This window comes from Abramis brama, assembly GCF_963993115.1.
Source record: "Abramis brama genome assembly, chromosome: 21".
Lineage (NCBI taxonomy): Eukaryota > Metazoa > Chordata > Actinopteri > Cypriniformes > Leuciscidae > Abramis > Abramis brama.
Window position 1 is genome coordinate 10,235,100 of NC_139983.1, and position 18,012 is coordinate 10,253,111.

The window sequence follows — 18,012 nt, forward strand, 5'->3', positions numbered from 1 at the left end:
GTGTGTTCATCTAGGTATGTAGCTACATGTGTCCTTGTATGTGTACTGTTTATCTTTGTATGTTTATTTGTATTTGTGTGTCTGAATGTGATTGTGTGTGTGTGTGTCTGAATGTGATTGTGTGTGTGTGTGTGTGTGTGTGAGAGAGAGAGAGAGAGAGAGAGAGAGAGAGAGAGAGAGAGTCGCCATGTTTCTCCTCATCATTCCTGAAACACACTCAGCGTCGGCGGGCAGATGAGAGAGAATCACCCCGTCACCCCGCATCCACACAGCCACCTTCCTCCTCCTCATCTTCACCCCATCTTCACCACCACCATCACCACCATCATCATCTGACGGACTGATTTCATCCCGCTGGCAGGACTTACTTTTTCAGGAATTATTCATGGGAAAAGGAATGAGGAAAACTAAGTGACACTCAATCGGTGCCTTTGGAGAACTTCGCTAAACTCACTTTTTGCGGATATAAACACATTTTATCCATATTTTCCACACACGTAATGCCTGAACATAACATTTGGGGGGCGTGTCATGTTATTTCTGTTGGTTTTGAGGAGAATTCTCTTCGAGGACGAGCTAAAATCGGCTAGCCTGCTAGCCGAACGTCTTTATTAGCCGGATCATTAGCATCAGTTATTTTAACCCGTTAAAGTTGAACAAACTGGGAATTTTTTTAAGTTTATTTACTTGACATGGTTTGACACTAGTTTTTGTTATTATTAATACACGATTTTTTGTATTTATATTAGAAAAAAACAGTTAAGATACATTGTGTTGTGAGAATGTTGTTAGCTGGTTAGCTTGAGTAGCTACAGTAAAGGCACTTAAATATCTGTAAATTAAACAATTTTGAACCATGTCTGGAGAAGTGCGTTTGAAAAAGCTGGAGAAACTGATCCTGGATGGTCCTGTCCAGTCTAATGGACAGTGTTTTAGTGTGGAAACTCTTCTGGATGTTCTCATCTGCATTTATGATGAGTGCATCAACTCCCCACTCAGAAGAGAGAAGAACATTGCTGAGTTTTTGGAATGGGGTGAGTATGGTGCTTTTGAAGACATGTATGCTTCTTAAAATCAATGCATTTCATGTTCAAGCTATCTTAAACCAATGCATTTCATGTTTAACCCATATTAAATCAATGCATTTCATGTTCAATTCAACTTAAACCCATGCATTTTATGTTTAAAGCATCTTAAGTCATTGTATTTATTGATTAAATCATCTTATTGTAGCACCAAAGTTCACTAGATGTTTGGATTTTAGAGTCATCATAAATATGGACTGAAGTTTATGCAACAAATGTCTTTAAGCCACATTTGGCAGCACTGAATCATAGATGTGTGTGTGTGTGTACAGCCCTGGAAAAGTCAAGTAGCAACATGCTGTTAAATTCTGAGCCATCATACCAGCATGCTGAGCAGTATATCATAGGGAATGGATTGAAATTAATCTCAGAAAGGGAGTATAAGTTATTAGACTTTGATTAAACGGTTTCTATTTAAAAGAATGTGTGCTATTAAAAGTCTTAAAGGGCTAGTTGAAAAGTTATGAAAGAAACCTACTTTTGCTTGTGGCAAAGTGTTCTGACACTGAAGGATGTGCTATTCACTGTCATAGTGATTGATCAAACTGGTTCCCTATAGGAAAGACTACAGCTGGTCCTTGGATTGTGCATGAATAAGGTATAGAAAAAGTCCCCTGGGTCATATATGGTGTCATTCTCTTTTCGACTAACACATGAAATCTGCCTCTTTTGTGTTATACAAAGTATTTCTCCAAGCATGGAATATGACATGGGCTTTTGTGGTGGTGAAGTTGTAAATACATTAACTGAATTCCAGTAGACATTGCTGGGGAGTATTAAGTGGCCAGTCATGTCACTGAAATGCAGCTGAACATATAGTGTGATGGGAAAAGCAGTGTATTGTTTGAGTATGTTTAATCAGGCGCCTCCTGACCCAGCTTAACTAATGAATATGACTTTAAACTTGTTACATGTTTAAGTTGAGCAGGAAATGACTGGAGCGCTACATCACATTCCACCGCGAATGAACATAGTGTGCCGTTTGTTTGTTTGTTTTGTGGCGTGACTTGCAGCTACCCTGAATGACCTGAATGGTAAACATTCCTTCCATGGAAACAGAAGGCATGATGCACGCAGGATAGACCGAACGAGTGTGGCAGAGAATAATAAACACACACACTGTAACGCAATAATATTACGTGATCGATCTTATTGGTAGGGAACAGAAAACAATTGTGAATCTATTCTATGCACTTGTAGACCTCTTAAGCAGAGCGTATGCTATATTTTAGGCTAATGTTTTGGAAAAAGACACTTGATTTCATTTTGATTCATTTCTTGTCAACGTCTTGCAGATTTATTGATGCTTAGAGACTTTCCAATTTTTTTTGTATGTGCTACTTGGCTTGGCTAGTGCAGTGTTGCTGGAATTTGCTCTTCGGGTCATTTATTTGTACTCTAGTTTTAAAACTTTAGTTCAGCATTGTAAAAACTCTCTCCTTTGCATTAGGCTAAAATGATCCTTAAGCCACAGGTTGGTTAGAGGCGATGCCAGGACAAGTTGAACTCGTGCCCAGATCATCAGCCAGATTTGAGTTATCTCTTGTGTTATATTCCTGTGAAGACTGCATGCTTCAGATGGGATGCTTTCATTTTTATCTGACAGTTTTAGAGATGGTAAATGTAACATCCATCATAACTGATGTCATGGTTTGATTTATAAAGTCTGGAGGAGAAATACATTAAGTCATTCATGTTGAAATGCTGTTGTTGGGGTTGTGTGGTTTATTCTAGTAACTCAAAGTTTGTAGATTCAAATCCTATAAGCTGTAGGCTACCTATGAGCAAAATTGTAATTTCAGGTTTTATATATGAAGAGTTCAGATGCAAAAGCCTCTAAGTGCCATCTGAAATTTTCTTCTAGAATGATCATTTTTTATCAAGCTTGTATATTTAAGTTCAATAATTTCACTTAAATGGCAATGCAAATTACCTATTAATTGTCATTTAAGTGAAATTACTGAACTTAAATATACAAGCTTTATAAAAATGGTAATTCTAGAAGAAAATTTCACATGGCACTTAGAGGCTTTTGCATCTGAACTCTTCATATATATATATAAAATAAGTCTAGTTTTTCTATGTATATTTTGCATAGTAAAATAAAATCTGTAGCTGTGCTGCTGTAGTTTGCTTCTTTCGCCAAATAATTTTGTCAGACATAACCAAGTTCAGTATTTTGTTCTTCCCTCATAATTTAAAAAAAATAATAATTTATTGAAGCTTTTTGACATTTGCAGGGTTTAAACATTGTTGACACATCCGAGCTAATACAAATTGCCCAGGTGGCCATTCATTTGAATTCTCTACAAAATAAACATTAACATACATTATTACCTTCCCTCATATTTAAAATATTTAAAATACTATATAGTATTTTCCTCATATTTTCATGGTTTGTCGAAATTGTAGTGTCATTAAAAACAAGTATCCCTCCAGACATCAGTTTTGGCCACTACTGTATAAAATATTTTCTTACTTGAAGTGAAATCCAGCATCAGATTATATTGTGTAATGTCTAATACACTGTTAAAGCTGCCGTCGGCAACATTTTTTTGATCATATTCAGTGAAATCGACACTATAATCCGACAGAACAACATAAGGTGGTTTTAGAAAAAAACCCGAGCTTCTAACTCCACCTGGAGCGTGTTATTTGTTTTGCAAAAATCCACCGCTCCCAGATCATCGGGTCCAATCAGCGCAGGGGGGTGTGAGATCTGACTGTCAATCACAGGTCATGCACACGCACGCCACAGATCCCCTCTCCCTCGCGCTGACGTGCACGTTACAATATCACATGCACACGCCTGAAGTTCGCCTGAAGATTGTACGAAGCGTGATGGCGGAGAGAAAATCTACTAACAAGCTTCCAATTCCTCGGTTATTGCTATCTATGGATAGATTAGCCAGGGCAGCCTACCTCCGAGTCCATGGTGTTGATCGATGCTGAAGAGACGCGCGCGTTCACAGAAAATCAGGTGCACACGCACTGACGAACACGACCTCTATGGGAGGGTGCTCGTTGGTAGTGGGGGAGGGGCATGAGAGTTGTAAACATTCAAAATTTTGGCTAAGACGACCCAATCTGCCAGACTTGCCGACTGCAGCTTTAAATTAGAAAAAGTAGGCTTAATTGATTAGGGATGCACGATATATCGGTATCAGCCGATATGTTGATTTTTTATGTTGATAACATCGTTATCGTATCGATTAGGGCTGTCACTTTACGTTCGAAAATCGATTGGACAATCGATCGGACCAACCAACACAAGTTTCGAAAACGAAAATTGGGAATCGATTTTAATGGTCTTTTCTCGGAGCCGCAGCGAACGCGCGTCACACAGCAACTGCAGGCTCTGACAAACACACATAACAGCAAATTATACTTCTGCATAATGTGTCTATTTTTACTACAAAACTGTGAATTCTGCCGGTATTCAGACAGACTCATGCATACAGATACAGATTCGGGCTACGCGTCTACAATCGCCTAGGTAGGCGAAATTTGTTTGACATTTCTAATCGTAAACACAGCCATGTTGAATCCTGCAGTAATGTTTGTCATTTATGTTATGGCAATCCACTCAGCTTATTGTTTTTCGAGAATGTTGCACTCCTGTTTTGTCATTGTGCACGAAACTTCACGCCAATAAATCATCAGAAATATTGCTGACTTGTGCGCGTCTCAAGCGCCCTCTTTACGTTCGTCCTAATGCCTGTTAGTTGTCTGTGGATTTGCCTATATTTGGCGTTTAAAATGGAAACGTCTTTAGACATGGAAAATCGATTTTACAATCGTTTCAGTGAACAATTATGTCTCAAAAAACGAACAGGATTGTGACGGCCCTAATATCGATATATTAAAGCTGATAAATAATGGATTATTTCTTTCAGCTGAGACACTTCAGATGCTCACTGTTAATCATGATTAAGGGTGTCACGATTTCGATTTTAAATCGAAATCGATCGAAATTAATGCTCAATCTCGATTATCGAATCAAAAAATGGAATCGTTGATGCTGCCACGCCCCATATGTCACGTCACCTCGGCTTGCCTGTAATAGGTAAAACTCCTTTTCTTGAAAATATTGAAGCCTTTATTTTAAAACGCATTGCAGCTGCACAGCGAGAGCATCATAGCTCGTCTGAGCGAGCTGATTGTCTGTGCTGCGGCAACTGCACGAACCTATGGCGAGTTGGCGGTTCAATGAGAGCGCTTGGCGCCCTGCTAACCTCGAGCGCGCCAATTTGGACGCGGCTGAAGTGTATAAATTCAGAGAAAACTCGCCAAAGGACTTTAGGTTTAAATCGACTGAAGCGAAGTACCAGATATAAGCGAAATAGCACGGCAAGGCTTATCTCTAAGGGAACCGAGGTTCTGCACGTTCTCTCGTACTGCGTTGCAAACGCTGTGGGAACCCAATTTAAAACGCCGTGCTATTCGCCTGTGACTGCTCTGAGGAGTCCAGGGAGCCCCGGGACTATAATAGGTAATAGGTTATATTGTTTAAGTTTCCAATTGACTGAAGATATAAGTTATTGTTACATTATGTTGTGAATAAACGTTTTAAATTTGACAATGTAGTGTGTGGTACATTGCAAACAAAGGTCAGATATTATTATATTGCATAAAAGTCTAAAAATGGCATAGCTTGTGCTTTCAATTTTTTTTTTTAATCGAGAATCGAATCGAACCGTGACTTTAGAATCGAAAATGTAATCGAATTGAGGATTTGGAGAATCGTGACACCCTTAATCATGATGGTTTTAAATCACTTGAAATATGATTGAAATCACTTCAAAAAGGAAAATACGGTTAAGTGCGACGTGCAGTCATATGGGCTACATACATTTTTTATAAAAACATTATAACTGTGTGCTTTGGGACATGTCTTTTAATGGTGAGACTTTTGTTTTTGTAATCAGGCTCTCAAAAATGTTATATTTATCGGTTATCGCCTTTTAAATATGAAGAATTGTCGGTTATCAGTATAGGCCAAAATGTTCATATCGGTGCATCCCTAGCATTGATATTGTATGCTTCCAATATCTGCCCTTATCAGGTGATTAATTTTTAAAAAAACTGCTAATACTTTAGGCATATTCATATGGTCATTGAGTCTGTTTACATGCACAACCTTGCTAAAGCAAAATCTGATCAGTGGATCTAGATTTGCTTGCTTTCCAGCACGTGTTCTGCGCATGACTTTGACATTATGACATCAAAACACCTTTTTTTGCATTTTCTGTTCATTGATCTGCATGTTAACCCTCAAAACAGCCAATTTTTGACAGTTAAAAGCATTTCTTTATACTTTTAAATGCATTATTTGACTAGTAAATTAGTGTGTCAATTTCATGCTCTTTCTGCTTTCTGTGCTGATCTGAAAGAGGCCTGAAGACTTGAAGGCAAATGTAGGAATGTGTAAGTCACAGATGCCGTTCAGGCCCAACTGTTTGAAAGAAAAGGCTGACTCGGTGGACGGTGACTAACAACTACCCTCTGGTATTTGAAGAAGTCCCCCTGTATAGTGAGTTCCCCCGGACAGCTGGTTTAAATTGACAACCCAGGCAGTTTTATGTGACTATCCTGTCACAACCCCAACATCATCTGCTTTTCCAGTGTTCTAGCTTTCATATCATCTACGTTTATTTATGCAGGTTGGGTTCGCTGTCAGGTATAACCGGTCTCATATTTTGGGATTAGGTTTGTATTAACTTTGGGAGGTTTCTCGTATTCAAAGGTTGAATCCTCCTCGTCACAAGCAAGCTTTTCCTTTATATTTCGTCCTTATTTGTATTTTTAATATGGCAAGTCAACACTTGTTTAGTCACCGTGATTTGCAAGACCAGTATGCCTTTTAAGGATGCATAATCTTGTTGCCTGTTCTGAACGGATTGGGTTTAGGACCAGACTTGTTCCTCCATTGTTATTGGCTTTCTTACAGATGAAAACAAGGGCCAAAGCATAAACACTATCAGTTTTTTTTTTAACGGTTATAAAATCCATTTAAGGTTAATAACATGGCTAATCTTCAGAATAACAGACTATCTTATCCTTGCAGATCATGTTGTTTTTATCATTTTTGACATAATGTAATATGTTTGTGTATTTGAGATTTTTTAACATAAATAGATTAACACCCTTAAAGGGTTAGTTCACCTAAAAACTCTGTCATGAATTATTCATCCTCGTGTCTTTCCAAACCTGTAAGACTTTTGTTCATCTTCAGAACACAAATGAAGATCTTTTTAAGGAAATCTGAGCAATTTCTGTCCTTCCATTCACAGCTATGCAACTAGCACTTTGACACTTCAAAAAGTTCATAAAGAGATCGTAAAACTAATCCGTATGAATCAAGCGGTTTAGTTCAAAATTTTCTGAAGAGACACGAACACTTTATAGGATGAACAGATTGAATTTAGGCTTTTATTCACATATAAACATTGATCAACGAACATAAACAGAAGCTCAACCGATCCTGCGTAACACGAGAACACGTGCTTGAGCTTCCATTTACCATCACTGATGTGTGAGTTGATGAATTTTTATATGTGAAAAGCCTAAATTCAATCTGTTCATCATATAAAGCGATCAAATCTCTTTAGAAAATTTGGACTACTAAACCGATCAATTCATATGGATTAGTTTTACAATCTCTTTATGAACTTTTTAAGCGTCAAAGTGGTAGTTGCGTAGCTGTCAATGGAAAGACAGAAAGCTCTCACATTTCATCAAAAAGATATTAATTTGTGTATTGATGATGAACGAAAGTCCCACGGCTTTGGAACGACATGAGGGCGAGTAAATGATGACAGAGTTTTCGTTTTTGTGTGAACTAAGTCTTATGATTTTAAGGTTGTGTGTGTTACACATTATATCACCATTTACAGGTTCTCTTTATTTGAAATTGGTCTGAAATTAATCGGTTAAGTTTTTTTCCGTTTTAGTGTATGAAATAATAACCCTGTGACATTATTAAACGAAAGCTGACAATTTATTTTGCGCCCAGTGTTTATATTATGCTGACATTTCACAGTGAAAATGCTCTTGATGTTGGATTTGAACACGGCACGGCGTGTGAGTCTTTCTGCAGTCTGGCTTTAAGCGCTTCTTTCCCTCTATGGAAAGCGTGTTTTAATGATCCTGCCAGTGTCTTTGCCTTTATATGGTCTCCTAATGCGGGTATTGCAGGAGATAGATAGTGTGGTTCATTTGATTTGCAGCTCTGTGTCCCCTTGCTCTGGAGACTGTGACAGTGATGTACACAATGAGCTTTCTGCATTCAGATCTTTAATGAACACCGACCTGAGTGTGCTGCAGTTGTTTTGGACACTTTGGAAACAGTGTAGGATCTTCTAAGGAAGGCTTGACCTTTAAACTGTCCTTCATGAATAGACTTTATACACTTTCCCTGGTTTATGTATCAGAGAGCATGATGGCAGTTCCAGGTGGTCTGTTTTCCATCTGTTTCTAATGCCCTGTAAAAGGATGCCTGACACTCTGGTAACATTTGATATTCACAGCATTGTTTATGTGGAATCTCGCTCATATCCCACAAAGCTATGTGTGTAGATTTCATATCAACAAATCAGTCGCCTGACATTTTGGCTAATGGAACTCGCCCTTTGCAGCTTGAAATGTTTGGCCTTGTTTGCCAGAGGTGTGTTCACTGTGTGAAGCAAGAAGTGATATATCCCATATCTTCCATGCTTAGTAGTTGTGTGTTTATAGATCAATATAAAACTTGATATTCAGTTGGGGTGTGACGAGATCTTGCAATATTAAAACGTGACACTATTTCTTGTCGAGGTGATCTGAAAAGCTGTCTCGCTATATCAGCATGACAGAGCTGAGTTTGTGGCAAAACCATTTACTGTTCTTGTATTATATTGTTCAGTCTTTTACTGCATATGATAATTAAATAATAAATGCGCTGTTATCATGTACTCAGCAGCTCTGTAAAACAAACTCCATCTCTGCATATGCTGTCAGTTTCGGTTGCTTATAACGCTCATCTTTGAACGTATCGTGTGCCATTTCACTAGATTTGTAACGCAACTCATTTATAAACCTACTCTAACGCAGGAGAATACATCAATACATTTTTAAATATGCAAATTGTTGTTCATGGCGATTTCTAAATAAAAGTTTAAACCCTCGCTCTGAGTTTGCACGTTTTGATGTCCACATGTTCTATTTCTATCATAAAGAAGTGGCCAAATATTAAAGATTAATGGCGCGTTTCCACCGAGCGGTACGGTACGGTACGGTACGGGTCGGTACCCTTTTATTTGCGTTTCCACTGCCAAAAGTTGAGAATGGTACCAAAAAGCCGAACCGTACCGTACCACTTTTTGGGTACCCTTCCGTTGGGGTACCTAGCACAGTGGTACGGTACTAAAAGGTGGAGCTAGACTCACTGCAGGACGTTGATTGGTTGACAGAGAATCGTCACTTGCGCGTGCTACGAGGGGAATGACAACATAAGAAGCGCCATTTTTTTATATACAGTTTAATATAATATACTGTTACTGTGTCACGAAATGTAATTTTAAGAGTTTTTCAGGCGAGAATGTAGTTGTTTAAAGCTCTAATCTGTGGTTTATTTATAAAGATGATTTGTTTTTCCCCGGTTGTGAGATCCATGCGATCAGCGGGCGCTCGGCGCTCATGTTTCCCGGCTGGATGAGCCTTTCCTCGGCTAAGTTAGTTCTTCTGACGTTCGCCGATGACTCCGACGGTAGTGGTTAAACATGAGATATAATTCGTCTTGTGCAGACCTAACGGGCGATCTTTGGTCTCGTGAATATATAATTCATTCCCTGTCAATCGTTTTGACTGAGGGCTAAGTTTAGTTTCATATTATAGGCTATTTGTATTTAACTTTACTGTTGTAATGTTAGACTAGCGCAGCATTTGGACATTTGACTGAATTGTTTGCTTTATTTCTTATTGTATAGCTTCTTGTACCTTTTACTTAAACTTTTATATTGGCTATTATTTATAAAACTGAAATTTTACAAAAATAAATATGGTTTCTTGTCATTTTCTTATTACAAGATTATCACTGATGTTTATTGCAACATTTGTACAAATGCATATATTGCCTGTAATGTGTAATTTTTTTTATTATTTAAACGAAAAGAGGTAACGTTAGGGTTGTGTTTTAAATCGTTTTGTTATAAATAGAATAACGTATAACGTGCAGTGAATAATCAATATGCGTTGCGCATGAACCACATTTGTGTCCCTATAATGTTTAATTTATTTAAATGAAAACTAAAAGAGGCAGAGTAGTGTTTTATAACATATTTCGTTTTATTGTTGCTTAAATTTGTACATACAGAGTAACAGAGATAACCGGAGTAGCAGAGCGAGCTGAGTGACGCTTTTAAGAACGCGCTGTACCATGTGCATGTAGGAGTGAGTCGCACATGGCAAGTACAAACTTTGCGTACTTAATATTGAGAAAAGCCTAATGTCGGCGCTTGTCTTCTTGTGACAAACATGTCGAGGAGCAAGAACAAGATCTGCTGTATGTCATCCATTGTAGTTTACTATGTTCTTCTTCGCGCGAAAATTACGTCGATCGAAACACCACGCCTATCAAGTAAGGGTACTGTTGGCAGTGGAAACGCTAGCCAGATCATGGTTAACAGACCCGAACCGTACCGTACTGTACCGTACCGTACTGTACTGCTCAGTGGAAACGAGCCATAAGTGGACATTTGAATTTAATGCTGTTTGGCCAATATTAAAGGGGTGGTATAATGCCCTTTTCACAAACTGTAAAATAAGTCTCTGATGTCCCCAGAGTGTGTATGTGAAGTTTTAGCTCAAAATACCCCACAGATATTTTTTTATTGTTAAAAACTTAAAATTGTCACTTTTTAAGGGTGAGCAAAAATGCACCGTTTTTGTGTCTGTCCCTTTAAATGCAAATGAGCAGCTGCTCCCAGCACGGGGGGCGGAGCTACAACAGCTTGTGTCCTGAAAATCAAAAACTTTTTTGTTTGTTTAAATTTATGTAGCTGATGTGGAGTTAACTATCTTCTAATCATTCATTAGCATAATTATTCTGTCTTGATAATCTATAAATCGTGTTCCGGGGGCGGGGTTTATGTAAGTTTTAGGGTTAGTGATGTCACTAACCCGGGAGGAATGTGGTGGTGTTATAGTCCTTAAAAAGCAATTTCTTCAAAAGAAAATGTCTCCCTTTACTTTGAACTTTGAGCATTGTGACTTGGCAGATGTTGTTTATGCTCAAACAGCAACATTACACACTAACTAAAGATAAAAAAGTGAAATCATAATCAACCACCCCTTTAAACAAGGATTTGATCATGATGTAAAGCAGGGGTTCCCAATTCCAGTCCTCGCACCTCCCCGCTCTGCACAGTTTGTATGTCTCTGTTATCTAACACACCTGGTTCAGATTATCAGCTCGTTAGAAGAGAGCGCCATTAACTCGGGTGCGTCCCGATTGACAGGGTCCCTACGCAGCGTTCACTGCTCCCTACTCCCTGAGCACGAGATATCTGTTGATGTTCACTTCACTTAGCAAAATGCGTTCAAACGCAACAGAGGAAAGTCAAATCACGCATATTAGATAAATATAATATATATAATATAATAATTAAATAGAATATAAATTATTTTATTTGTATAGTATCCATGTACCGTACATATTAATTATATATACATTTCACTTAATCTAATCTGTCAAATTCAAAAGCCCTAAACTGAAGGATAAATGCATATTGGTATGTTTAATAAGAAAATAAACATATTTTGATAACATGTCTTTTTTATCTTATTTAACCCATAAATATGATAGTGAACTTGTAACTGTCACTTTACACCCACGAACAGCCGTGTACAAACTAACCAGCAACCTTCCGGTCTCTCTCTTGAAACCAACATCTATCATAAAGTCACTTTTCCATTTTCGTCGCTGTTCTAATAATATTTATTTTCGCCATTACCACATACAAGCCACGTAAGCTGATTAATTCTGAGTAGTTTCAATCTCTTGGTTACCACTGAATCGTAAGTGGTTTGCCATTGATTGCATTCATGACACTGGCGAGCAGCAGTGAACACGCACTTTTGCCGGTACAACTTGTTGTTATTCTAAACTTTTCATTAACGTAGGAAGGTCAACAAAGGAAATTTGTTGCTTTTTATGTAGAAAGCTGATCTCTAGTGACATGACTAATCTTTTATCGACCATTTATTGCTAAAGGGTGCGAAACCTGGCCAGGTGTGGCTTGCAAACCACCGCTGAGTTACAACAACAAACAATGAGGAACTAGACATTTTGATTGTCACTTGTTTTCTTTTTCTATTAGGATTTACTCTGTAGTCCCAGTGAAATATCATTGATCCAAATCCATATTAAACTTAAAACACATTCTGAATGGCTGTTTTTTGCCGTACTGTCGAGCTTTTTCACTTTAATTGTCACTAGTAAATTGTTGCATTGCAATTAGGATGTGATGTTAAATGACTTGCTCAAATGCATGATGGTGATAATTCATTGATCAGCCCTTGTGAGGTTAAACCAACAACCAACCCAGATTTTTAACCACTATAGGCCACACCAGCCATAAACTGTTGCTTCTGTCATTTTTGCTGTACAATAGTTATGTCTTTAGAATCTCTTGCTGTTTGTCAGTACATGAATTATACACTCTTGTGAAAGGTATGACAGTAAATACACATCCTAGTCAGGTGATTTCAACAGGGATGTGGAATCTGGATTTGCGTGTTCGACGAGAGGTCAGATTTACCATATATTCTTATCTTATTGTTGTTTCCATAGAAGTGAGCCCAGCACCATTAGTGAATCATTTACATTTACATTTACATTTAGTCATTTAGCAGACGCTTTTATCCAAAGCGACTTACAAACTAGGACTAGATTAAGCGAGTCATCATGAAGAGGCAAAAACAAAAACAACGCAAGAAGTGCTCAAGATACGAAGTTCAGGCATTATTCAGAGTAGCATAAGCCCGATAAGTGAGGTTTTAGAGGGAAAGGGGAGTTTTTTTTTTTTTTTTTTTTGGTTAAGTGCTCACGGAAGAGATGGGTTTTCAGCTGTCTTTTGAAGGTTGTCAGGGATTCTGCATTCCGGATGAGGGTGGGGAGAGCGTTCCACCAGCATGGAACTGTGAATGAGAATGTTCTGGAAAGTGATTTTGTGGCTCTCTGTGATGGAACCACGAGACGTCGCTCGTTGACCGATCGTAGGCTTCTGGTAGGGATGTAGGCTCGTAGTAGTGAGTGAAAGTAGGAGGGAGCTGAGCCTGTGATAGATCTGTAAGAAAGCGTCAATGCTTTGAACTTGATGCGAGCAGCGAGTGGTAGCCAGTGCAGAGAGATGAACAGAGGAGTGACGTGGGCCCTCTTGGGCTCGTTGAAGACAAGACGAGCTGCAGCGTTCTGAATCATCTGTAGAGGTTTGGTTGCACATGATGGAAGTCCAGCCAGAAGAGCATTGCAGTAGTCAAGCCTAGAGATGACCAGGGCCTGGACGAGAAGTTGTGTTGCATGCTCAGTTAGGAAAGGCCTGATCTTCCTGAAATTGTACAGTGCAAACCTGCATGATCGAGCTGTCTTTGAAATGTGATCTGTGAAGGTCAGCTGGTCATCAAACGTTACTCCAAGATTTCTGACCGACCTTGATGGGGTGATTGATGATGAATCTAGCTGGATAGTGAAGTCGTGCTGTAGAGACGGATTGGCAGGGAGGACGAGAAGCTCAGTCTTTGCCAGGTTGAGCTGCAGGTGATGTTCCTTCATCCATGCCGAGATGTCCGCCAGACAGCTTGAGACCCGTGCAGCCACTGTGGGATCATCTGGTTGAAATGAGAGGAAGAGCTGTGTGTCATCAGCATAGCAGTGGTAGGAGAAACCGTGTGCTTGTATGATGTGTCCCAGTGATGTGGTGTAGATGGACATTTCTCATGGAAGCAAATCACTTTTATTGAAAGTTACTTGACCTGCTTCTCTAACACCCATAGAATAAAAAAAGGTGCTTTAGGATAAAACTTATAAATGTGAATAACCACTGTTATGATTGGATAACCTCTTAAAGGGTTAGTTCACCCAAAAATGAAAACACTGATCAGTGCATATTAACAGAAGCTCACGTGTGAAAACAAATCTCATTGGTTCTTGCGGAAGCTCAAACGTAATGAGAATGCGTATATGAGAATGAACTTCATTGGTTCTTGCTTAATGTATATGTATATCAGTTCGCTAGATGGCCATCTGCCAAAACATTGAAAACAATTATATCATTAAAAATGTAACATTCTCATTTTCCAATGGGCGTCGGAACCATCGTATGTGGGTGGGACAAGACCCACCCACTTTTAAGACCAATAATATTGGACCCACTAACTTTTACCATCTCTTATTCACCGGTTACATCACTTGCCCACCCCGAGTTGGCGCTAATTCTAAAGTGAAAGTAAAATGCGGATGGCCGCACAGGCATTCATAACGGCGCGTGACCACTGGCGAGCAGCAGAGCGTTTCTATGGAAGCTTAACTTCCATAGGAATTAATTGAAAACGCTCGCTCTGCTCCGCACCGTTATGAATGGCAGTGCGCATTTTACTTTCGCTTTCTGGTCAGAAACCTTGATATTTAAACTTTTTTTTTTTCTAACCACTGTCTGACTCTGCCATGATAAAACCATGAAGAAGGCATATTTGATGTAGCCTATTTAATCTAATTTAGAATTTTGTTGCTGTTTTTGAATGCTTAGTTTATTTTGTTTAAAACATCCAGTAGCCTATAATTCGTTTGGCATTTTTTGCACAATAAAATCTGTTTAAATCAACTTTGTTTACATAAATGGTCTGGGTGTACTGTTTATATGGTATTGTGTGGTTATTTTAAATGTGAACAAGCAATATTTTTTTCCATTTTAGGGTGAACTGTTCCTTTATAAAGCCAAGCGTGCTAATACCAGAACTCTTTCAGTATCTTGGAGCCTGCTTTGGTTTCAGCTCTCTACATCAGTTTTTTTACTATGCAGGGTTAACTGAATAGCACAAGGCTCATTATCTGTATAAGAGACTGGACTTAATGCAGTCCAAGTGAAAAGATATCTGTCTTTGTGTCTGATCTCTAGTGATGGCAGTCTTGAGCTCAATGTGACTTTCATTTGCCAGTACAGAGTTCATTCATAAGCAGCGCTCAGCATTGCAGCTGTATGGGTTGTGCCGGGAGAGGCAACGATAGACAGTGGGAGTTGCGTCAGGCCTCAAAGAGCTTGTATGGAGGGAGCGTTCCATCACAGGTCTTCAATAGAAACTAGTTGCCATTCCCCTGTTTATCATACAATGATTTATAGTTTACCTGTCACAGATTGAGAACATTTATGGACTCAAATAAATGTCTACATTTTCATTGTGAGTGGTGTTTTTCCATTCAAAACTTGCTGCCACAATGCAAAGATGTTCTGGGTGGTTGCTAGGGTATTCTGGGATGTTCTGGATGATTGCTAGGTGATCGCTTACTGGTCCAAGTCAAAAAAGTGCACCCTAAATCTTTATGAAATTGTAGTCATGAATAGACTGGTTTGTGTTTAGAAAAACAATGAAATTATGATGAACCAGTGTTTATTTAACACATTTTAAAAGCTCATAATAATTGGGCTTAAATGTATCAAAAAGTGTTAATTGCCATTGGCCAATTGAGATTGTGATAACATGCTGCCTTGAGTGCATCCTCTTCACAGCTTTTAATAGAAACCCTTTGCACATCCTCTCAAACATAGTAAATCATATTTTGTGTGCTCCATAAAATGATACAAACGTGATAATTGATTCTCATTGCAGAAGGATGCAGCCTTGAAAACAGAAACAATTGTCTATAATGGTTGTCATTGTGCAATGGCCCAATACTTTTTGATGATGTGGCATTGTACACAATTATTATTTGCCACAAATGAGTCACAATAAAAGGGTTAATGGCAATTTGTGCCATTCATGATAGAAAACAAACACACTTGTATGCGAAGCTTTCTGCGTAAGTTCTAATTGGGTGTTTATTGTGTCAGGGTAAATTAAAATATATTATTGCAAAATAATCAGGGTCTCTGAACGGGTTTTTGTTGTTGTTGTTTTGATTATGACCAGATGATTATGCTATTCTGCTACTTGCCAAATAAATAAGTAAGTGGACATGAAATATTGATTGAGTTATGTGACCAGTTAGTGGCCAGTTTTTTTTGTTCAGTCCCTGCAAGAAAGACTTTACTGTGGTACACCATCAATCCGTCCTTCACACCTGCTCAGAGATGCCTCTGAACTTTTGACTTGTGTGAATGTGCTGTAACTGAAGCTGCTAGAAATCCCTTCGAGAAGATCGGGTCCTTATGGCACATCATAGTGAAGTGATGGATTTGAACGTCTTCAACAATAACTCCATGCTGTCGTCTCTCTCTCTCCACAGCCAAACCGTTCACCTCTAAAGTGAAACAGATGCGATTGCACAAGGAGGACTTCGAGATACTGAAGGTCATTGGTCGAGGAGCTTTCGGTGAGGTAAGCATCCGTCTTGTGTTGAGACTGCATTTGAATCCCCATACTATCCATAGTATATAGCAGTGGCTCTCAAGTGATGGTTTGTAACCCCAACAATTTTCTGATACGGTTGTTTTTATTTTTGTGCAATAAACAATTTTGGTATTATGTTGGTTTTAGTAGCATGTCAAACATTTGCTGGATCCGTGCATGCTAAATAAACCTAATTGTTAAATAATAATAATTTTGAAAGTAAATTGAACGAAATTAAAACAAACATGCTTGTGGTCTGTAGTCTGAAAGTCACAGACAAATGACTTACAAGCTGGATCTTGTACTGAATCAAGTCAAAAAGTGTTAAAGCTATGAAACCGTAAACTGTTTGTGAGCAGTTAGTGAATTAACATCTAACTAAAATAACAGTCACAAAAGAGCTAATGTTTTTTATTTAAATAATGTTATTAAAACAGTATGTAGTTTAGAACTTTCCAGTACTTTCACCAGTGAACTACATACTCTACAGAATGTCGAAGTGTGTGAATTGGGATGCAGCCACTCAGACATTTAAGCACCAGAGAAGTGGTTATGACCCTTGTTGGCGACATGGTTGTCTCTTGGGCCAAGAATTTTTTCATGACCCAAAGAAATGCCAAGATATTTTACGTGTCATAAACTAAGCAAAGTAGGCCTACAGTTTGCAAGCCCATGAAAAAGTGAAAGTGTTTCACTTAAACAGTTTAGCAGCCAAGCTATTTTCACTCTTGCATATTTTATGCTTGGAGTTCCGTTCAGGGACCATGACACCGTCACCATCTGCAGAATGAGAGCACACTGAGCAGATGCTGATGGGTGTCATGCTCTCTGAACGGAGGTCTTTGTAGTTGTCAAAGGGTCGTCTCTGTGTTAAGGTTGACCTGTCACCCCGACCGCCCTGTGCCGCCCGGATCCTGGTTTCTTAGACGCTGACAGGAGCGCACCGCTAAACTCTCTCATAACATCGCTGGCTCTTCTCTGATCAATTTGATGATTGACATTCATTTATTCATTGTGTGTATCGATTTTAGATTGATCAGTTTCGTAGCTGTGACACTGGTGTGCATGCACTTCTATCTAGTTTAAAGTTTAAAAGGTCAAATTTTATTTCAAAAGTTTTGTTTTTTATTGAATTTTCATGATGTGTTTAGAATCATTGTACTTTTTTCTGTTGATTCGCAGCCTGAACAAAACAAAGCATGCCTGCCATCCAGTAATCACAAAAAGCATTGTGCTTTGTTAATTTTAATATGAAGCAAAGTCTCAACTTCAAAATTCTGTCGATTTTATTACGAAATTCAAACAGTGTCGTCTTGGCGCTCTTTAATACGGCGTGACAGATCGC

At 38.6% G+C, this 18,012-nt stretch overlaps 1 protein-coding gene across 11 annotated transcripts in view; it reads left to right on the forward strand.

Annotated features, from left to right (window-relative positions):
- The first annotated feature begins 202 nt into the window (after nt 1-202).
- Nucleotides 203-18,012, forward strand: part of cdc42bpaa (CDC42 binding protein kinase alpha (DMPK-like) a) — a 79,470-nt gene continuing 61,660 nt past the window's right edge. For all 11 annotated transcript variants that reach the window (XM_084097603.1, XM_084097607.1, XM_084097609.1 and 8 more), the window contains exons 1-2: nt 203-1,034; nt 16,564-16,655. In XM_084097603.1, coding sequence (XP_083953729.1) covers nt 857-1,034; nt 16,564-16,655 — 270 coding nt within the window. In that variant the 5' untranslated portion in view covers nt 203-856. The remainder of the gene's footprint in view (nt 1,035-16,563; nt 16,656-18,012) is intronic.